A 23,622-nucleotide genomic window follows, 5' to 3' on the forward strand; every position below is an offset into this window, starting at 1 on the left:
GTTTTATTATTTATTAAATTTCTTTTTACTTATTTCACTCGTTTTGATACTTCGCTCTTTTGTGAATCCATCTTTATCCAAAACTTTCGCAGTTTTGTTCTTTCATTATCATCGTCGTGGTCTCTGTTTTATGAGAGTAGCGGGTGTAAACCGGCCGTAAACTTATAATTAAATACCGCTAATGGCATGTGTTTGGCACATGCGGCATGCAGGCATCCTTGTGACTATACGCCAAAAATAGACGTCTTTTTGGGTCACTTTTTTTAATTGAAACATCGTTCTGAAACAAATTCTTATGTTTTGTATTCCGATAATTGATTTAGGAGTGCACATCGAATTTAATTTTAACATTATTAATATAAGTAATTTAGTAACAATAATCAGAAATATTACAATCGCGTTTCTTTATCTGTTGCAGGAGAGCCCATCTTAGGACTTGCCTCGAGAAGCTGAAGCTGTTGGTGCCACTCGGGCCTGAAACTTCGAGGCACACCACGTTGGGCCTTTTAACCAAGGCCAAGCGTTTTATTAAGGTGAATGAATCAGTTAAAAATTGATAAGAGGTCGAAAGCAGATTGTAGGAACAGGCAGACTTTGCTAAAGTTGAAAAATTGTTAAAGAAGAGGTTTATTCCTTTTAGTAATCGTCTATTTAGAATTTGTCACACAAGCGTGTTATTTGCGAAAAGACAATTGTTACCTCGAAGAAATAAAGAATGAGAGAGAGAGAGAGAGAGAGAGAGAGAGAGAGAGAGAGAGAGAGAGAGCTGGAGATATAAGCATTTGAGATATAAACAGGAAGCGCATTGGAAACATTGTTTTCCGGTTGGAATAAGTTCAGAAGGGACAAATGGGCGGAGGAAGGGCTGGCTACGCGGTGTAGAGAAAGGCAGAGCAAGGTGTTGCAGCAAACAGAGTGGCGATGTACAATGGATGCGTAGTTAGTAAATTACAGACTGCCAGGGACAATGGCGTGCGTACCAAGCAAGCCATTGCGCGTGTGTACGTGTCAGAGTTTTCCACGCGGTCTACAGGGTGACGCGGACAGAAGATTTCGCATGGACTCAAACAAGTGACGAAGGCGCTAAATAATACGTGTCGTTTGTTCTCATCAGCAGTTGTCTTCGTAAAAAGTGCCTGAAATGTATCACTATTCTCGCACACGCACACGCATACGTACACACATACGTACATATCCACAGATGTATTATGTTTCCAGATATTCTCGCAGTGTACTTAAACTGAAAGTATCTCACTTCCTTGCCGTCTACTTGATTTATTTTTCCTCCTTTTTCGAGACATAACGTTCTTTTCAAATTTTTTTGATACGACGAAAAAGCCAAGCTTTTTCATCTTCAAAATTCCTGAGGATGCTTAAAATGTTTTTGGTAATACATGGATGTGCGAAAATTATTAAATTTCATCTCGTGATAATGCGAATAAATTTTATGATGGCAATTAGAATATGATGAGAATAGATTTGACTAGAGATATATGATATCTCAAAATATCTGAAACTTACTTGAAAAATATCAAGAATTGATGAATATCGCTTCGTGATGAATTTGTATGTAGTATGAAAAGTTGAAACGCTTGTTTTATCGGCGTAATTGCTCCATCATGTTAGAATCTGAACGCTTGCTCCCAGGGCACCCTGTAGAATGGCAAGCAGCAGTGCGTATCCACCGTTCATTCGTATATGCATAGTCCGCGTGGGAGACTCAGCGTGTACATCAATCTGACCTGCGGGCACCTGTGTGTATATTATGTGCCTGCGTTAGGAGAAAAAAATATGTTCATTCGTCCGCCATTTGAGGAGAAAAGCTGTCACGTATAATTTAAGAATGCATCTAAATTTTAAAGCAGTAAGGAAATAACGAGATACCATAGTAAAGGCATAACTTTAACACAACGCGTAACGACCCGTTTTATAAATCTGAAACTTCCTTTCAGTTTTCATTATTTTACATGTAACTTTTTGATTGATTCGGCAACGATAATAGAGAGTTGATTAATTACGGCGGCAAAGTTAGGAAATTGAGACGACTTTAGGAAAGAGGCGAAAGAAAAAGTGGAGGATGAAAGAGAGAGAATAGGTTGAAAAGAGGATAGATGGAAGTTAAGAAGGCAACGAAGGGAAGAGGAACTAAGAGACACGAAGGTGTCGTTTTTATAAGAGTGGTTTACAGCCCGGCGAGAAAGTAAGACGTAGCGGAAGGGATGAGACTGGAACGGGGGGAGGGGGAGAGTAAAGCGATTCGTATTTTGCGGATTGGTGGCGTGTAAGTCTTCATTTGTCCGCCTTTGAACTTCTTTCTTTCTATTTCGCCGGCCTTCGTGATTCTTTACACGCTTTGGCAGACTTTTTTGTTCTTAATTATCTTTTTTTACTTTCCCTATCTTCCCATTTCATCATGTATACATAATAATAAATCAACTCAAAAACAGGATGATTAATTTTTGAAAATTCTTATGATTAAAAAATTAGATATTTAAAAAAATATCTCAATTTTTATACAACTGCCTAATATAACTTTTTTTAATGTAAATATTAAAAATAAACATTTGAAATTTTTGAGAGATATATAGAAATGATCGGAAACAGTATTAAATTAAAAAATTTGATTTTAATATTATTATTATAAAATTATTATTATTATTATAAAATGATATTACAGTTATACATTTTTCTTAATGTAATACTTCATGGAATTAATGCATAATAATTGATTTTATTTATATGTACAAAAAAATCATTTAATGTTAAGCAATTTTAGGACGAAATTCAGATTTTTTTAATCAAAAACGTGACATAAGATATTGTAGCAATTTTGATCGATTATATTACAACTGACATCGATCGATGCAATGTAAAATGGTAAGGATGAGTTAAGCTTCACTTCTGAGATCGGTCGATTGGCTTTACGACGGAGTACGTTCAGCTTGACGCTCTCCTTAGCCTCGTTTTATCTCTAAATTGTAAATTCATATCGAGTAAAATGGGAAGCACGAAACCAGGAAATTTCCTTCGAACGTGATGTCAGCCGCACCATTATAAACACGCACGCATGTACGCAAACACGTCGTCGTAGTGTGGGGCTCTAATCTGCGATCAGGTGATTCCGTCCACCAAGCTACTTCCACCCTGGTGCCATTTACCCCATATCTAAAGCGTCGTTGAGTCTCAGTTATCTTTGTGTCCCAAATTTTTGTAATACGAGAATATAGCACTAGAGATCCACCAATGTTCTTGTTTTCTTACAATTTTTTTGACGACAGCAATTTTAATAAAATTTCAAATCAACATGTTTAAATCTTAAAAGATTTTAACTTCTAACTAAAATTAAAGATATAAAAATTGAAATTTTTTTTTTCAAGTTTAACAACAAAATCCTAAAATTGAAATCTGAAGAATACTAAATTTAAAATTTTAAGAAATTCAAAATCTTTTACTTTAGACTTCTAAAATGAAGCTTGCAAGGTTGTCAAATCTGTGTGTATCAATAGATACTACGCAGTAGGATACGCATTTAGTTACATTCGATTATTTCCTGTTCGGTGATTTGCACCGGAATTGCTCGGCCTCTTCTAGGTAAGCGCTCGCTGTTGCGTTACGAAATAGCATGCCACATACAATACAGAGGAAACCGATTATCGGCCGACGTCGATTCTATTGGCAGCTCTCAGAACAAAGCAAAACGGAGAGATATTTGGTGATAAATAGTTAATTAAATTGAAACTCTTTACATCTAACGAATAGATTCACATTTTCCAACATTAAATCGAAGCGATAAATCAAAGTCGCCGGTAGATATGGAAAAAAAAAATGGTGCTGAGTCATCAAGTATAATTGAAAATAATCCTATTGATTCAATAATAATATTAATAAAATGAATGCATACATATTTCTTTCAACACTATGAATTGCTATTGAATTAATAAGATTACTCTTAATTACATTTCATGCATGTTGACGCAGTGTCATTTTTTTTTGTTTATAGATAAACGCAAACAGTCTATCGTTGTGTTTGTGATACTATAAATTTATACGATTATATATCATTTTTTTACGCTACATTGTATTGTAATATCCTATGTGTTGTTATTATTATTATTATTGTTATTATTATTGTTATTGTTATTATTATTATTATTATTACAATAATGACGTTATATTACCGTATTATTATCGTAACCACGTGATCTGGGTTACAGAACTTGGAGGATCGCGAGCGCAAGCACGCTTTACACAAGGAGCAGCTGTCGCGCGAGCACAGGTTCTTAAGACGGCGGCTCGAGCAGCTGACAAATCAGACCGGCCTCCACGGCCTTGCGCTTCACGGCCTCCATGGGCTCAGCACGAGCGCGCCGACCGGCTCCGCCGCCGCAGCCGCGGCTGCCGCCGCCGCCTCCGCGGCGATGCTGTCCAAACGGCGCAGCGTCTCCGAGTGCTCCTTGGGCACGGCGTCTACCAGCTCCACCGGAAGCTCCAGTAACTCCGACAGGTCCGCGGGTAGCCCATCCATCTCGGAGTCCGGTAAGTACCGCGACGAGATAGGTGTTATCTTAAAGACGCGTTGCTTCCGATTCCGAAAAATCTTTTCTACAACCGTTCGCCATCTTCCTCTCTTTCCTCGTGCTCTCTCGGTGAGATACAAGTATCTCTCTCACAAGGTGCGAAGTGCGAAATACTAGATACCGATTGATTCCATATTTTCCTAAATTTCATTAAAGAATTTTCACGTTATGTCAACTCGACTAAACGGCAAAAGATTTCGCGAACAATTTATAACAAAGTTATGGGGGAACTGCGTATTTTTCGAAAGAAATAAAATATACGTAAAAATCTAATTTGCAATATATTATTTGATGGATTACGTGAAGATTTTTTTTTTAATAGTATATGAAAATAAAATTTTTAAAATACTATATTTTACATACATCTAATAATTGTGATTTTTAAGGATCTTTAAGGAGAAGGAAATGGAGATATAACGATATCACGCTAGTGATTGTCCAGAATAAAATAAATTGGCCTTTTTACACGGGTAAAATCTCCTTCGTATAACACATTTAATCACATTTTTGACGCGAAATCTTCAAAGATTTTCGACAATAACATTATTTTTTTTTAGCTCGATTTCATCGATTATATCTTAGTCGTCACGACATACAATTAAGAACAACCTGGAAACCAACGCGATAGAAGTTATATCGATCACTCTATCTACTTCGTAAAATCGAACATAAATAAATCTATTTAATTTTCCGAAGCATCATTTAAACACAACGTACAGTCATGCACATAACAAATAGGCGCATACACATATACACATAAAGGTATGTACACTAGTTTCATATTATATCGTGTCACACAACAGCATTTTTATTGAGTTTTCGAATATAATCTTACGTCTTTTTAATATATTTCAGAGAATAAATATGTAAATGTTTTATACAGTTTCTACATCAATATCATATATTGATATAGTAATTATATAAAACGTTTACATTTAATTTTCCATTTAAAGGCTTTATTTAATATAATTTCAATATAATTATTCAATATAATTTTTTTATTTTTTTTTATTTTCAGCATAAATCAGTTATATAGGATGTAAATAATATTTCTCTTATATTGTAGAATACCATGAGAGATGTCAAAATTTTGAATTTAATATAGCATATTAGGATACAGAATAAGATGTATATATGTATATAAAATATGAGATTATACGAAAATAAATAAGATAGATATGAAATATGTTAGAACAAAAAATGTTTTTTAATCGGCTTCAGAATATTGATCGTTGGAAATGTGGGCGGTGAGTGCGGAAATGGTGCGATTTGAGAGGCACTGATTAAAGCGGCGGTTTTAAGGGTGGCACGAGTGGCGAGCAAAAGAGTTCATTAAAACCAGCGTCATGCACACCCTTGGTATCGTTGAATTCGTCAAGCGTTTGTCTCACCAGTAAAAAGCTCGCGAGACATTCGATGTTTTTGACCATTTCTCCTTACCATGGAGAGGTATTTCAAGCGGTATTCAGAGCGAAGCGAAAAAATAATTCACGCGGCACGTTTTCCTCCTAGTTAATCATTTCTCGTTATCACACGGTAACGAAAACAGCATGGTGCAGCCCCGTTGCGTGTCCACGCGTTTATCAGGAAATAAATGGAAGGGAAAAAGGTGGGCAAGGAGAGAGGGGAAGGTGACGGTTGACGATAGATAACAATAATATCCGTCACAACCGCGATAATTAACTCTTAGCTCGCTCGAACGAAGTTTTCGCGAAGGTTCGCGCATGCAGATATTTCGCATGCAACTCGACATTAGACGTTAGATACTAAACCACACGGATTTAGATTTATGACTCTATCGAATTTTGAATCGTGTATATACAGCACTGGGATTGACGTCTTACTGTAAGATAGAATAAGAAAAGTACCGACACACAAGCTGTATATCTCTCAATCCTAAATCGTCAACTTCCGACTTCGCTCGGCGGGCGGATTATCTGAGTCTATTTATATATGTCGTCGGTCCCGATTAAGTCTCGATCGCGTCTCAACCCAATTGCGATAAGTTCGCAACGTTGCGATGGTACAGTCATCGGTCAATATTTCTTCGGTCGCGTGATGTACGTAAGATACACAACGTAGCGCGGAGTTTGAAGTTAATATGGATTTCTGAAGAATTTCGAATCCAAGAAAATTTTCAGTAGTCGGTATCTTAATATTTGTGACTTTTCGAAAATACACGATCGTCGAACTTAAATACATATAAATACATAAATAATTGACACATAAATTGACAGGTAATTTTTTTCCTTTTTTTTCTTCGCAATTGTAATAATATTATATAATAATTGTATAAATATGTCCAATAAAAACTCGCAAGAAAAAATTATTCAAAATAAATAAATATATTTCATAATTTGATCAAAATTTCTTTTGGAAAAAAAAAAAAAAAAAATTCACACGAATTATGAACATTTCAATTTTCTTTCTCATTTAAAATTTAGTAATAGTTTTCAATTTAATAATGTCATATTTGTTGAATATTAAAAATTCGAGCATAATTTTTATTCACCTTCATCTACCAATCTTAAGTAACTTTGGAATGTCAGGATGGCCGAGCGGTCTAAGGCGCTGCGTTCAGGTCGCAGTCCACTTCTGTGGGCGTGGGTTCGAATCCCACTTCTGACAAAAATTTTTTTTTTTTTAATTTATTATGTTATGAATATTACTCCTAAATACCATGTCATTTTTTTGCAGTTTTCCGAATTCATTACATCATAATCAATAAAGATGTCATTTAAAAAGAAAAAACTAAAAAATATTGTAATTGGCAAAAAACCAAAGAGGAAGAAATATTTCCTTCACAAAATGTACTAGAAACTAGCTTAATTAATGAATTTTCTGAGATCTAAAGTTGTCAGTCTCAAAATGGAAGTTTTTTTGTGCAACATTGAATTGCAATTTAAATCGACAAACAATTGTTTATTGCGTAATTAAATATGACTGCTAACTTTATTAATTTTCTTCTTTATTTTGTTAATTTCTATTTTAAAAAAGCAAAGAAAAAAAAGGAGAATTTAGTTCATCAAACTGAGTTCTGTCAAATAACAAAAAATTCGCTCGTTATTAGTTCAAGATATTATTACTTCATACAAAGGTTATCGCACACAAAATGATATAGCTGCATATGCATAAGACAAGATTGCTTGAATCAATGAGCATGTTATATAAATTAATGTGGAAACTTTATGCTAGAACTTCATTGATCCAGATCTTACGCATTTATACATATGCAACTTTGTATTTGATACACATTTTCCTTTAAATGGAAAGAAACAGTAGATATGTCGTATCTTCTATCCTATAGTTCCGAAAGAAACACGATAAAGAAGGATACAAGATATTGCTCTTTCGTTCTATCAACTCGGATCTCAATTTTAGTCAGAAGACATATGCAACACTATAAGAACTGTGACTACATCACTGAAATTCCTTGCGTGGATGTATATCATTGGTTAATCGAGTTAGTAGTACGTCAGTTTAAGAGATAAGTTAATAAATATTCAAAGTAAATTAAAATTTTATAGAAGGGAAAATATAAATAAAGTTGCCAATATGTCTTGCACGACTAATATGCGATCACACATTTAAACATAATATAACGTGTAAACGATAAGGATCCGTTACTAATGATTAGGGTAGCAAATCTTAAGGAGGGATCTTATCACGTTTAATAATTTAGCTAAGCGCAACAATCTCATGACATTAAGATGCCCGAGGAAATCGTCCTAAAATAATTTCGTGCGTATATGTATATATATGTTTACATGTGTATTTGTGTATAGAGGAGAGTATTCCTTATCCAGACTGCCATAATACAGAACATATATTCTATTTTAGTCCATAAACGTAAAGCCGGATTCACCAGAGTGCACATATCTCGTAATGGAGGTATGATTACTCTGCAATCATGATGATATTCGTACCTACTTAGACATACAACACCATATCGAGAATGTTCTTGACGTAAGAAACATATAGGAAAAACATACTTTATTATTAAATAAACAATAAATTATTAATTAATAATTAATTTGACAGCTTTTTATATATTTAATATTAATCATAATTAACAGCAAAAAATTTATAATAAATTTGGCTACTTTGAGAAACAGAAAAGCGCGGGAAATTTGGGGGCTTTCGAAAAATCGCCGGCGTGGCACATGTGACTTATGATAAGTGCTTCGTCGGAGAGATTCCCGTGGGATCATCAATTTCAACGTCCAACCCCCGCGCGTGCACCCCCGACGTTTTCCGATTTCCTTCGCCTTCTGCTAGCTCGACCTCTTTTTACTCTTTTGGAACTCCTTTGGAAAACTCATCTACTCCTGCAAGCTGCAATATTTCAAACGGTGGCGAATGCATTTTTGCGATGCATGTCGCCACGTTGGTGTGCCAACACAGACAAAATCTAAATTTTGAAAACTTTATCCAGAAATACGATATAATCCTGAAACATTATATAACAAAAAATTATGTAGCAATTCTATTTTTTTCTACATTAAAAACTTCATTTGATATTTTATATTTAAATTTATTGGATATATTTCACTCTTGTTTGTCACTCCGATTGTAATTTGTATACTTCCCGTTTCTGTTTTGAGCACCACTGTCACCTGGACAGGTTAGCGATGTCGAGGATGCAAAGGTAGAAGGGTGAGAAAGGGAAGGCGGGTGGTGACGAGGGCAGATCTGGTTCGCTTAGTGTGACGAGAATAGAGGCATGTTATTGATTATGGAAAAATACTCCCGGCTCAGTGCGCTGCGGGTGGCGAGGGGAAGGGTAGCTCGCAAGTGTGGTCGACACCCCCTCGTCTTCTTCGAGCCGTACCCTCCAGCGGGTGTCATGGCTACTGTACATTCTCCCTCTCTGTCGTGTTCTTCGTTTACCCTGCCTCCTCTTACCCCCTTCTTCCACCCGTTGTTGCCCATCATCTCTTCGTCTGACGGTATGACGTCATAATAACGGCGCGTCCTTGCCGGTACTCGTCTCTCGCGAGTATTGGCCAGACGGTGCGTGCAGCTGATGCATCGGTGCGTCTTCTTACGTCATGAAAGGAAGTGTTTTTGATGAGAAAGATTCTATTTAAAATGCTTTATACAGGATGATTTATATAAACTTCCCAACTTACTTAAAATATTACTATGCTATTAAATTACCGACAAATTGATAATTTCGATTTAGAATGATTATTAATTTGGCTGTATTAATTGTAATTTTTTTTATTCGTGGACTTTTTAAGTAATTCTTCAAGCATATTCATGAAGAATGACTGTAATAGGACGGAAATCTGGCGAGTCGCTCGAAAATGAAGTGACTTCGGCAGATTTATGAAGGAATGGCGAATACGATGGAAACGCGCAGAATTTAACCGGAAAGGCGGAGAGAGGGTGAGATTTCTCTCGTGGAAGACGATCTTCTCGCTGCCATTAATTAATCTCGTGTGATAAATGTTAAGCTAGCTACCATCTTAGAAGATGGTAGGCGCGCAACCAGCTGCGCCATAGTAGTGATAGATGCCAAATTATGCATAAATTTTCACTAATTTTTCGTGGCAACCTCATTTATTAATCAACTTAAGTAAAAAAATTAATCCGTTATTGGTACTAAAATCGATCAATTTTCGATCTTAATAATTCAAAATAATATGATAATATAAAATAGTTTTATAACTGATAGTATTTTATTATCATAATCAAAATTTGGTAGACAGTCAAATAATTTGATTGACATATGCTTAACAAAAAAATTTAGTTCCTTCTATTTAATTTAGTTGCTGCAATAATAATTTTTTTTTCCTTCCCCAAATAAAGATGTGACAATAATATTTTAAGCATTCTTATTAAGCATTCTTCCAAATTATTATTATTTTTTTTTTATATATTTCTTCCTGACGTCACAATTTGAATGTCAGGAGTTTTAAGAAAATCAGAAGAAGCAAAACAACTAATTTAGTTGTGTTAATTTAAATGAATTTATATCTTTCGTTTTCTTTATGATAAATTTAATAAGTAAAAAATTTTATACTATCATAATGCGTATATCAAATATTTTAATTACAATTAAAAAAGTAATTTTTTTCAGTGTATGTCACTGGTATAAGACTTATATGTCTTTTTATTTATTGTATGCGATATGTAAATGAAGAATTATTTTCATTGCTCTTTTTTTCAGATTATAACAATGTGGAATCCATGCTTTTTGTTGCAGATGAAGTAGACGTGATTGGTTACACGAGCAACCAATCGGACAGTGATGATCATAGTAGCGTACAGAGTAGTAGCGACAGCGGCGTTGCGATGTCCACCTCCAGACTGACTCTTTCCGAGATGATGGATAAGCTTTAGGTACGTATATAGATCAATTAACTTTCAGCGAATTCGGTCGTTTTTCCCTGGCGTATCTTTGGAATGCGAAATAGTACAGATACTTGAGTTATTTGAAACGATAAGATCGTAGAAAAATATTGCTTTAAGAGAAATACTAATTCGGGATTGAGGGGGTATTCAAATTAAATTTTTCTTATAAATTTCATTCTCGGATTTATATTGAACCGGAGAGTTAGTTATAGTTAATTACGTTCTATGACGAATACAACATCGTATGTCAAGTATGGGAAATCCGTTACGAGTGTAGGATGTAAATCACCAAAGCGATAAAAAGCGGAAGATAGGAGTGGATGACAGGAGGACAAGGGTGGATGTTGGGCAAATAAATTCTCACATTGCTTCCTCTGCGCTATTTGCAGACAAAGAGGCGGTGCGATGGCGGCGAAAGAAGAAGCGGTTGAAGAAGGAAAAGAGGAAAGGATAGAGGAAGAGAGATAGAACAAAAGGAAGAAGATCCATCGGGGCGTACGAAAATTGACGGCGCGCGAGATATCGACTCATACACATATAACACATATACACATAAAATGCACATTTAAATTCGAATACTGAATGCAACTTTGTCCTTCCAAAATGGCCTGGTTGGCAAAATAATGTTGAAGAAGATGAAGTCCTTTAGATGTCACTCGACTTTGCGAAGACTTTCAAAAAACGAAATAAATTTAAAAATCGGAAATGAGGTATAGAAGAAACTTGAAAGGGATTGCAAAAGCTCGAACATCAACCGGGATGTAAAAAAGAAGATAAAGAAGAAGAAGCTATCTTGGCTATTATCTCGTTTCTAACCTACAACTTAAAGAAAAGAAAAAAAAGAGATCTTGAATAGCTTCATTGAAATATCGATTAAAAAAGAGAAGAAGAAAGAAGAAAAGTGAACTAATAAACAATTCTCGAAGAACAGCTTAAAATGGGTTGAAAAAAAGAAAGATATAAAATATAGATCTTATTGCAAATAATCTTTTGCAATTGAGGAAAAAAAATATTTGGAGATGCCGATTACTGGAGACACCAATAAAAGGGAGTCAGCCACTTTTCAAAAGTTGTAAATACAAATTGAAAAATTCCACATTTTCTGAAATTGCAGTAAAATCTAAGATTATATATATTGTGCATTCAAAGGAAGATAAAGAAGAAAAATAGCTAAAAAAAGAAGAAAACAGGAAAAGTAAAAGAAGAAAACAGGAAGAATAAAAAAAGAAAGTTAACTTTGAAAAAAATTAAAAATTAAAACATGAAAAAAGAGTTAAGAAGAATATCAAAAATAAAAAGGAAATTTGGCAAAAAACATTCAACTATTTTTCGGAAGATTGACCTCGATGTAAGAGAAATAAAAGCATGAAAGACAAGAAAAAGTGAGCAAGAAAGAAATGGAGAAGAAAAGAAAATAACAACAACTAGAAGAACGTGAAAAATAAAGAAGATTGTTGTGAATTATCAATTGGTGAAATTATAGCAGCACTGTATATATTTTTAAGAACGAACAGGTTTATTAAGACAGCAAAGGTGTGCAAGAGAGAGAGAGAGAGAGAGAGAGAGAGAGAGAGAGAGAGAGAGAGAGAGAGAGAGAGAGAGAGAGAACGAGAAAGGAAAGGATGAGGAAAAGAGAGAGAGGTAGTATGTATGTGTGCGTGAAAAAGGCGGACAAAAAGCTAAATGAAAAATGGAAGCTATGATAATGTTAAGTAAAAACTATGAGAAAATTTTTCATTTCATTACGGGCTTAATCTCGAATTTTTGAAACAATTGAAATAGAGCATCGATTAATTATTTGTAGAAATATTATAGAAATATGCACTTGTTTGGTTTAGCTTTACATTAACTAAAATGCTAAAATGATAAAATTAAATCTCTAAAAATTTATCTTGAAAAAATTTAATTAATTTTATTCTTTTAATTGATTTCACACGTAATTTCAAATTTTTCAGTCAATTTTAGAATAAAGTTTTAAAGTAAAATTATATTTTAATTTCTAAAAATAGATTAGATAGAGAAAATTATATTGAAAACAAAATTTAAAAAGAATCTATTTTTAGAAATGTAAAATATTATTTTACTTTAATGACTTAAAAATACTTTCACAAAATAAATTTTTAAGATTTGTCATTTTATTAAAATTTAATCAAGAAAAATTTAATATATAAAAAGTTACAAGATTAGTCAACAAATTTGGAAATATTTATGGAGCAATCCACTTAGTTTAAACTGACAAAATTATTAAAGTAATTTGTAATATATATCAGATGAGAGAGAATTATAATAAAATTATTCATCAAATTTATTCATAAAATTGTTTATTTAATGCAAAACTCAAAGATTATATGCAATATTCGGAATTAATTAATACGTTAAATTTATAAAATATGAAATTATTTTTGTAGTATATAATTATGTATAAAAATTAGAAATACTGAAAAATATATTAAATAAATTATTTCGGTAATATAATAAAGTCATTTCTAATACTAAATCGCGGATTACTTCCATTAAATGTTATTTAAGTAATCATACAAACAATAAACTTGGTAAACAAGTAAGCTTGTTAAATAAATTTACCAAATAAATCCCGCGCCGTCGTCATATTTACAAAAGAAAATAAATTTTCATAAACTCGACACCGCGAGTAGAGGAATATTGAAAAGTAAAGGAACACGGAAAGACAGAATATTTAAAGAATGAAGAGGACGGACAAAGACAGATAAACGGCTAATTTCTCTATGAATAATGAATTATGATTAATTAATAGATAACAACGTAAACACTCACACTCAAACACAAAAGAACAGATATACACATGTGTAAACACATATAGTTAAGTAATCATTATCTGTAATTAAATGAGCAAGCAAAGTATAAAAAACGAAGTATAAAAAGCAAAAAAAGTAAACTGATAATTATAATACGGCGTAAGTGATATTTCATTACACACACACACACACATACACATGCATGAACACAAATATAGTGTCCCTTATTTATAAATACCCAAGACAAAAAGCTTAGGGTAATTTCTGTTCTTCCGCAGATTTATATAATACATTTTTTAAATCTATTACAAAACAGTGAAAAAGATAAAAAAAGAAATTTTAAAAATTATTAATTTAAGCAAAAATTACAAAATAAACTTAAAAAGAAATGGAAAAATAGATGTTTAGGGTATAAAAGTTAACAAAGATAAATTAAAAAATTTAAGAGATATTTTGAGAAAATTTATTTATAAATTAATTTTATTTATAAAAATAATAGACTGCCGAATGTGCAATAGAATAAAGAATATAGAATAAATAGGGGACACACTAAACATACATATACATTCAAAGAGTACAAATTTCACTAATCCTTCATTGGGTGTTCTAGGGGTTATTATCATCCTTCTATGAGACGCGTTTTTTTTTTTTTTTTCACGACCTTTGACTATTTCCAGATCGTTCGTGAATAATATACGAAACGAACAATTGAGATTATAGATTGAAACCGATACAATTTCGTCGAGTTTCCTTTTAATAACAAAATGATTCTATTTTGATGCGAATGGCAATAATTATTTATCTTTCTCAATTTTAACAAGATAATATCTGTACTAATAAAAATAATTTTTAAATCATTAAAGAATATTATAATATTAGTATTGATTTAAATATACGGCATATTATAGTACGACAGATCGAATTCGAACGAAATTATAACGGTTTCGATTTTTAATATTATCGGAAATTGGAGAAGCTCTCGACTTAAAGGAAAAGGTCCTTTTGTAAAATTGGCATTGAACAATAGTTTAATGAATAGACTGATTACCAAATATAAACGGATGATCTCTGAAGATGAACGTTAATTTGTAGGCTGGAAACGAACGTTTTTAATCAACATATTGCGAAAAGTAATCCCTTGCAAATGTGCCGTCGGTTAACCCTTTAACTTTTCCACTGTATGTGGAATATGCAAAATAATCGGAAAATCTATCATTAAAATGAATAGAGACAAATTATAAAGAAATCTAAATGAAGTGTTTCTTTTATTACGTTATTTGCTAATAAAAAGTTTCTTAATTTAAAAATAGAATTTAATTGTTTTAACTTTTTGGGACTGTTTTTAGATTAGGAAATAATGAAACATGCCGAACAAAATTTTTTCGCAATATGCAAAAAAAGAGAAACTTACAATAATAAAAATGCAATCGCGATCTGTTTGAGAAATCTGATTTACAATTTTGTGAAAAATTTACGATACAAAAATCAATACTAAATTGTATATACAAAATGTATTCTTCAAAATGTATTTCTTTATACTTTAATTTTATTTGTATTATTTTTCTCTTTAGTTTATTTTTCGATTTATTATATTTTTTATATATTTCTATACTTTTCTTTTTCTTCTTATTTTTAGCTTATAAACATTTTCATATTATTGACGCAGTATTATACTATTAATATAACATTGAAAAAGATTGATCGACAAAACAAAATTCTAGTGATATTTAGTATTAAACATTGAAAGCTTTGACAAGAGATTAAAAATTTGCACATTTTATTAATATAAAGTTATTAATATATAAAATAAAAATTATTTGAAGAATTAGTTGTAAACATGACATACATTTTTTTTTCTTTTATTACATCTCTTTATTATACTCACAGTATTATGTACGTTAGAGAAATATTTTAAAATTAATAACATTAATTAAAATATTTCTATGTAAATAGAACATATTCTAGTTGTATGGATTACAATACTTTAGAATCAAACACATATAAAATGAATTTAATTGAATATTATGAAGTTCAGATCTAAAAAATCGGAAATCAGATGTAATAAAAGTGTAAACTACGAAAATTTTTTAACCATTAAAATTAGATATTTTTTGAATTTATTTAAATAAAATAAAATTATAATATTTAATACAGATTTGAAATTTTGAAGGGATTCAACATTTTAAACATTAAATATTTTGCATTAAATTAAACGTTAAAACTTTAAAAGATATTGACAAGTGAAATATTCAATATATATCTTCAAAAATGGCAAACAAAAGCATTGAACAAAATTTTTTAACTAACTGTGGATGTGTTTAGCTTTTAAGCTAAATATAAGTTAAAGGGTTAACTGTTGGAATAGTAGTCGAATTAATAGACCAAAAACGTATAACACAAAAATACATCTTGACCAATAAAAAAGAAAACGAAACAACAGCCAACGGAAGAAAGGTAGATATCAGGAAGTAAAATTGTGAAGATGATAGAGCTTTACGAGGTCAAATCCCGCTGAAAAAACGACCAAGCCGAGTGAAATATTTTCAGCGAGGCATACCGCGATTTTTAATATTAAAAATATTGAATCGAATATTGATTGTTGTATCAACAATCGCCTATATAGCTATATTGCAATCATATTGGTTGTTGCACGAATCTATCGCGGTGAATACATCATAATTACAAATGGCGGGCTTTGACCATAAATATTGTGTGTGTGATCCTGCATCTATCTTTCAGACAATTTCTTTAAATTTCTTTTTCAAATTATTAATATTTTTAATCTTGTATGGAAACTTTTTTTTATCGACTTTGATATAATCTGATAATCTTTTTTTTATAATTCAATTTTATATCTACTATATTTAATTTTTAACAGAAAAATTTATGTATATTAATGTTAATGAATATGAAATAATTTATTCTATCAACATAGATTTATTTGCTTAAAGACAAATAACGTTGGTTGTTGTTTATCTTATTAGTAATTATTAATAAATGAGGATAACTCGAATAGAAGTGACACCGTTGATCGTCGTACGCCAGAATAATAAGTCGTAAAATGAAAGAAACGCGGGCAGGCTAAACACAGGGAACCACTAAGAACCAACAAAAAACTAACAACTACAAAGAACAACTACTAAGAAAACCAAAAAAAGAAAAGAAATAATAAATAAGCACAAAAGTAAACGAGACCTCTGCGTAGAGATCTAAAAGAAATGAGCAAATCTAATCAATTAATTATAACTATGGAATTTTTTTATGAACCTTCCATTTTTGAAATGTACAATGCATGGATCGTTTTTAACCCTCTTGGCCAATGGAATAATTTTATAAGAAGGAAAGAAATTTCACAATAAGTAATTATTAAAATTTTTAACATTAAATAATTTATCTACTATTTTTACGAATAATTTTAATAAATTTCTCATTTAAATTTCTCGATATTTAATTTTTTTTTGCTTTACGATTTTCGAAAACATATACTTAATTTGTTTAAATTCTAATATTAATCTAAACTTACCATAAATAAAAACAATCACGGTTTTATATCGAAATCTTTATAATCATGGTCTTTTATGGGTTAAAATCAAATTGCATTTATGATTTTGTCAAATAAGAAAAAAATATTACAAATAACATCTAATAAAAATACATTTTTGTTAGAAAAGCTTTTCTATATGCAAAAGCTGCAAAAGAATATCGCGAATCGTTAAATTTAATAGTTTTCTTTAATTTTGTTAAAGAAATATTTGATATTATATGAGAAATCAAATAGCAAAAACATCTTTCGTGAAATGACAAATTAGGATAACGATTGGAATTATAATAATAAATAATTATTTTAGAATTAAATTATTAAGAATCTGAAGAATGACAAAGACGTCATAGAGTTAAATTTATTCAATATTTTTTATTTTTAAAGACTGAAATTCTTAGAATATGTATTAAGTTGATGCAAAAAGAAAGTTATTGAAATCGCCTTGTTATTTATCAAACATTCGTTATTATTTGAAACAAAACATAAAAAAAGATATTCTGTAATTCAAAAAATACTGATATAATTCAAAAAATACTGATATAATTCCGAAAAGTAGACTTTTTTCAAAAGTTTTATGAATAACAAAGAATATTTTTTAAATTTGGGTAGAGTAAAATTTCATTTTCCTTGCTTCATTGCTTTTTCGTCGCTTCGTCGCTGTTTCACACAATAGATATTTTGAGATTTTTGTATAATTTAACTTCACGTAATTCTTCAGATAATTTCTTACATGATACTTTTGTCCACGTTATCATTTTTAAAGCAAACTGTTTCAGTTCTCTTTCTCTGCGTATAGAGAAGATATCTTATATATATACATATATATATATATATTTTATTAAAAATTACAGGGAAAATACATATTAGTTTATAATAATACTCTCTCAACTTACCGACGCAAATGGATGTACCATAAATTGTAATCCTAATATGAATAAGTGAAAGAGTAGATAATAGAACATTGAAATATTTTAAAATCTATTCACAATCAGAAAAATTAAGAATTGATTTAACAAAGTAGATTTTTATTTTCTTCTTTAAAGTTTTCTTAAATTATTTTTTAAATATTAGAATAAACAAAAATATTCGTATATTGTAATCTTTTGGTGATATAATCTTACTTATAATGAATTTATTTTTGAATCACATATTCAATTTAGTGTACAAAAGATTTTTTTATGTTATGAATATGAGAAGAAAAATTGTAAAAGAAAAGAAGGGACGGAGGGAAGATGCAGAAAGGTGAAAAGAAAGAAAAATGATGAACAGAAAAAGAGAAGGAAGGAAAATGGACGAGTGACTTAGAAAAAAGGAATATATGTACAGGAATATATATACAGAATTATATATTCGGCCTGATGAAAAGAGTTGACTTGTTCTTTCTTTCATTCATCTTTTTCTTTTATCGAAAAAAAATTTACCTACATTAAAGGTAATGGCAAAAAGGAAATTGAAAGAATGACGAGAAAAAAAGAGAAAAAATAAGATGAGGAAATAGTAAAAAGAAGGAAGGAGATGGAAAAAAATTGAAAAAGGACTTGATCAGTCGGAGGAAGATTGTTATGCAATAAAACTTGACATGATATTGAAGTTGACAAAACGAACGACGAAAATGCATTAATTTAAGTTGCTAGATTAAAATTATATTCATACATATAAATAAAAAATTATATATATTCTTGATATAGTATGTTCGAATATTAAATTTATATCAATTATTAAAAATTTAATTGCATAATTGGATGGTTGCGCTCATAGAGAGCGCAAGAATTTAAAATTACAAATAATTTTAGTAATAATAATAATTTTATGTTTGAAAATTATTATTTGTGAAAATTACGAAGTATAATACAAAAAAGGTGACAGATAAAAAGTAATTTGACTGACAATAACAATGTTTATTTATATTAATTAATATTAAAATATATTATTAAAGCTTATTATATTATTCGTAAAAATTGAAAAATATAATGCAAGGTAACTGACAGATAAAGAAGTAATTCGACCGATTTAATCGACAATAACAATGCTTATTTACATTAATTAACATTAAAATCTATTATCAAAATTTTAACAAATATTATTTTGTAATATCGAAATCGTCTGTTAATCAATATTAATACCAACATTTATTTTACAATATTGTTAGCAAATAATATTGTACGTGTGTATGTAATTAATCGCCGATTAATAGTCAATTCCGATATTGTAACATATTGTTCAAATCAGATTTAATGTTAATTAATATTAAAGCCGATTACCGATCGTAAATCAATACAATACTAATTATTATCAACATCAATCGTTAATTAATATCAGTCAATAGTAGAACTTTCGTGGTTATATGTTGCCTGCTATTTTTGATAATTGTTAGATCTTTCCGGGAATTACACATTTTTTTTTTCTTCAACAAAGACGTTAACGTCAAGGAGGTCTTCGAACGCAGGATAAAATTTACAAAAGGAGTCCCTTAAGTAACGCTTGCTTGAGATAGAAGAAAGCAAAGAAGAGACCGAGAATAAAAATACAAATAGTAATGAAAACAAAAAAATGGGTGTTATTTTTAGATGTCTGTTAGATTATCTGAAATCAGAAAACTTAAAGGAATAAAAAAAGATGCTTAAGCAGAAAAAGGAATAAAAAAAAAAAGAAGAAACTACTATTAATACTATTACTATTATTACTATTACTACTACTATAACTATAACTACTATCGCTGCTATTACTACACTACTACTACTATACTATTACTACAGTACTCGTGATAAGGATTTAAAGGACGTAGATAAAACTTAGTTGATGCGATTTTTAGCGCGATGTGAATTAGATTTAAATTTAATTTTCAATTAATCGAGTAAGATTTATAATTTTAACTCGACAGTTTAATTAGGATTTAATCCCGATTAACACGGTTTCGAGTTAAATATGAATTTAATTTCGGTAACATGCGAATTAAATTCGGATTTAATCTCGATTAATACAAGATCTCGAATTAAATTCCAATTTTACTTCGGGATTATGGGAATTATATTTGAATTTAATATTGATTAAGACCCTTTGAAGTGTCACTTGGGGACACCTTTTTCATCGTTCGACGTTTTGTCGCTTTACTTATTTATGAGAAGATGAAGAAATGATGAATTTGAAGAAAAATGGAGGATGCACACCTGAAGAAGCGAGTGTGACGATAGATCTGTTTTTACAAGTCCTGTAGGCCGAGATCGGCTAGTCAGATCTCGAAGATCCTCCTCCTCTAAGGTGTTCCCCTGTTTTTGGACACCCTTCAAAGAAAGAGCTGTCAACCGTAGAAATTCCGTAAAGTTTCATCGTTTATTAGCACCTTTAAAGTTGAGTATCCGAGAAGCTCATTTTCAGTCACTCATCATGATAAGCTATTGGTGTCCCAACTTTTTCGAACAGTGATTATATAATACTTATATAATTGAGTGTTTATATATACATGTAATAATACCCTGTACATCTGAAAGTGATGTACTCGTAAAAGATGGACTAAAAAAAAATTACATATAAGTTAGGGAGAATTGAAGAGAGCTATCGGTGTATCAACATTTTTGGGCGCCAGTAATTGTGCTCCATATGTCGAAGCGATGTATTTATAAAGGAACGATAACGAATACAAAGTAAGTTAGAAATTACTTAAAAAGAGTGAGGTATAAACGCAGGAAAATAGAGGAAGGAAAAGTGAGAGAGAAAGGACGAGAGAGTGGGATGAGAAAGAATGCGAGTTTTGCGTGGCGAGACTCCTTCAGATGAAAAGTGCGGTCCTTTTCTCGGTCGTTGTTGAGCCACGCGAGTCTTACGCGAGGAGCTAAAAATTCTCACCCAATCTCTCATCCTGTCCATGTATTATAACACACAATACAGGATGGTGGGAGGATGATCTTCGAGCAAATCGGCGCGCGATAAAGAGAAAAGAGGATAGAGAAGAAGGATAATAGTTCGAGGGCGATGATAATAATAGAGGGTGATAAACGAAAGGGAAGAGATAATGACGGAGAATGTGTCTTCGCTAAGCGAGAGACTCGTTGTTGCAAAGTCTCGTCAATTTTTGCGTAACAACTTCCGGTTCTCGAGATTCCAAAGATCCTTAGGCCTCGATGATCGAAGGATCCAAGGATCTCCAGCGAGGAAAAAGATATTTAAATGACGAGAAATAGGAGAGATTTTATCACCTTTGTACGTTGATAATTTCTTTCTCGCAAAATTTGGATTTTATTCAAGATCTAAGATTCTCTTTTTTAATCAAGGATTAAGAAATCCTGATGATCTTACGACATAGAAATTTGAGAATCTTGGATCTGAAGGTTTCACGATTTGGCAATTGAGAAACTTGACGGTTCAAATAACTCGAAAAAAACCGAGGGTTTTAATTTCGATTTCTTTCTAGAACCTTCAAGAATTCAACTGCTGTGAATATAGAATAGGATGATAGAGGAGTTGTCAGGGATCTAAGGGAACTCAGAGATCCATGAATTAGCCTATAAAAGAATTCTTAAAACTCCAAGAAAGCTTCTCAAGGATATCCAAAAGTATGGATTTCGAGTAAAAAGATTGAGGTATTTCAAGGTACTCCTTGGAGGAGTAGTCCAAAAGAATCAAGAATATAGGAGCCATGGATTTAGAGTATAAAAGATAGAGATATCTCAGGACTTGGAGATCCAGGGCCTTTACAGTTACACGCAAAAGTCGGCAGACATATTGTTAATATATACGATCCAAACAGAGAAGTAAATAAATTGACGACAAAATCATTTTAATAAATTAGCAACAAGCAAAAATAAAAAAAAAATAAAAAAAAGAGACGAATTGTAATAAGTAGAATGAAGTGAAGTAACTGAAGTAACTGTGGTTTGGGCTAACTATATACTCGTCAGTTATTTTCCTTAGCTCAGATTAATGACAATTTAATAGTGTCATGTCGTCCAGTGATACTTGTCGAGTGCTTGTCGAAAAATTTACAGTTTACATCTCAAAATATGTCCATCAGTTGTTCGGAGTAGGGTGAAATGGGGTAATGGGGATTGTATAATCGACATAAGATTAAACAATTTTTGATAAAAATATTATTCGATTAGAGGATTTTCCTACTTCTTTCGAAATCTGAAATGACAAAATTTAATATGAATTAACAATTGAGGATAATTCCGCAAGTAAAGTAAGTACTTAAATATATGCGAAATATATTTTATAAAAAATTTTGAACAACTTGGTAGACATATATCTATTTTGTAGTTTAAAGTTTAATTAACTCTAAGTAACTTAATTTAATTTAGTTTAGTCTTAACTTTATTGTAAGAAAAAAAATTTGAACATTTGAGATACACCATTTCACCTTACTCGAATCGTTAACAATGGGAGTCGATGAAAGAGTGAATGAGAGTATGAAAGAGGGAGAGCAGTAAGAAGATACAAAGAGAGAGATTTGAAAGAAACAGATGAATATAACGTTATAAAGTAATATTTAAACGAATGTGAATGTATTGAATGTACGGTAATGAGATATATCTAACTGCGAGAGAGAGAGAGAGAGAGAGAGAGAGAGAGAGAGAGAGAATGTGTAAGTGAGAGAGAATGAGAGAAAGAGAATTTTGAATTTTATGAAAAAAATGGAGGAGATTAAGCGATGTGAAGTAAAATCATCAAATGCAACACAATGGTCGCAATAAGTGAAGTGATTAAAAATGAAATAAATATTGGGAGCGATGCAAAATGTTTGCACTTTCGAATCATTAGTTTGAGATCATTTAAAATTTAATCGAGGGAAAAAAAATAAAATAAAATTGATAATAAAGAGGAAAAAATGGAAAGGGATGTCCTCTCAAAGAAATGTCTTAAACATCTTGCATCGTGATTAAAATTGTGTGAATTCAGTGCGATGATTCCGAAATGAGGAAAAGTTGGCTAGCGATTCGAGGTTGATGATTTGAATTAGGAAAGCATTTCTGTCAATTCGTCGATACTGTCGCGATATTCGATGATCGATAGTAATTAATGCTTAGGTGAAGATGAATGCGTGGGAAGGAGTAGATTGAGTCTTGCGATTTATTACAGTTAAAATACTGATTGGTTGATTGCCGTTGAGCGAAGTGAAATGACTGTTGAAGAAAAGAAAGAGAAGGAAGGGCAACCATCACTTATTATATATTATTGTACATATTTACCTGTAATTGCTATTCGTATCGCAGAGGTTTCTGTTTTCTCAAGATCATTTCTCGATGATTCAGCGGAAAAAAAATGACAAAAAAATGTGAATAAAGTTAGATTTGTGTATTACTGAACCAATCCCTCTTATCAACATCGTAGAATAAGGAAAGATTATAGTCGTTGGCAAGAAAGTATGTAGAAAAAA

General features: G+C 31.3%; 1 protein-coding gene and 1 non-coding gene across 8 annotated transcripts in view; both read left to right on the forward strand.

Annotated features, from left to right (window-relative positions):
• Mxd (MAX dimerization protein) overlaps positions 1-23,551 on the forward strand; it is a 47,057-nt gene extending 23,506 nt beyond the window's left edge. For 4 of the 7 annotated variants that reach the window (XR_016140874.1, XR_016140852.1, XR_016140880.1 and 1 more), the window contains exons 5-9: positions 419-533; positions 4,215-4,536; positions 4,964-5,047; positions 5,135-5,339; positions 10,789-10,925. Coding sequence is in view for 2 of the 7 variants with exons in the window: in XM_011643363.3 (XP_011641665.1) it covers positions 419-533; positions 4,215-4,536; positions 10,789-10,925 (574 nt within the window). In the remaining 5 variants the exon portion in view is untranslated. Of the gene's footprint in view, positions 1-418; positions 534-4,214; positions 4,537-4,963; positions 5,048-5,134; positions 5,340-5,595; positions 5,733-10,788; positions 10,926-11,214 lie in introns of those variants that run through there. The other 3 variants (XR_016140861.1, XM_011643363.3, XM_011643359.3) reach the window with 3 other exon arrangements.
• TRNAL-CAG (transfer RNA leucine (anticodon CAG)) lies at positions 7,122-7,205 on the forward strand. The gene has a single exon. It is a non-coding gene; the product is annotated as a tRNA-Leu (tRNA).
• Positions 23,552-23,622: the final 71 nt, after the last annotated feature.

This window comes from Pogonomyrmex barbatus, unplaced genomic scaffold (genome assembly GCF_055798465.1).
Source record: "Pogonomyrmex barbatus isolate J1 unplaced genomic scaffold, ASM5579846v1 scaffold1, whole genome shotgun sequence".
Classification (NCBI taxonomy): Eukaryota; Metazoa; Arthropoda; class Insecta; order Hymenoptera; family Formicidae; genus Pogonomyrmex; species Pogonomyrmex barbatus.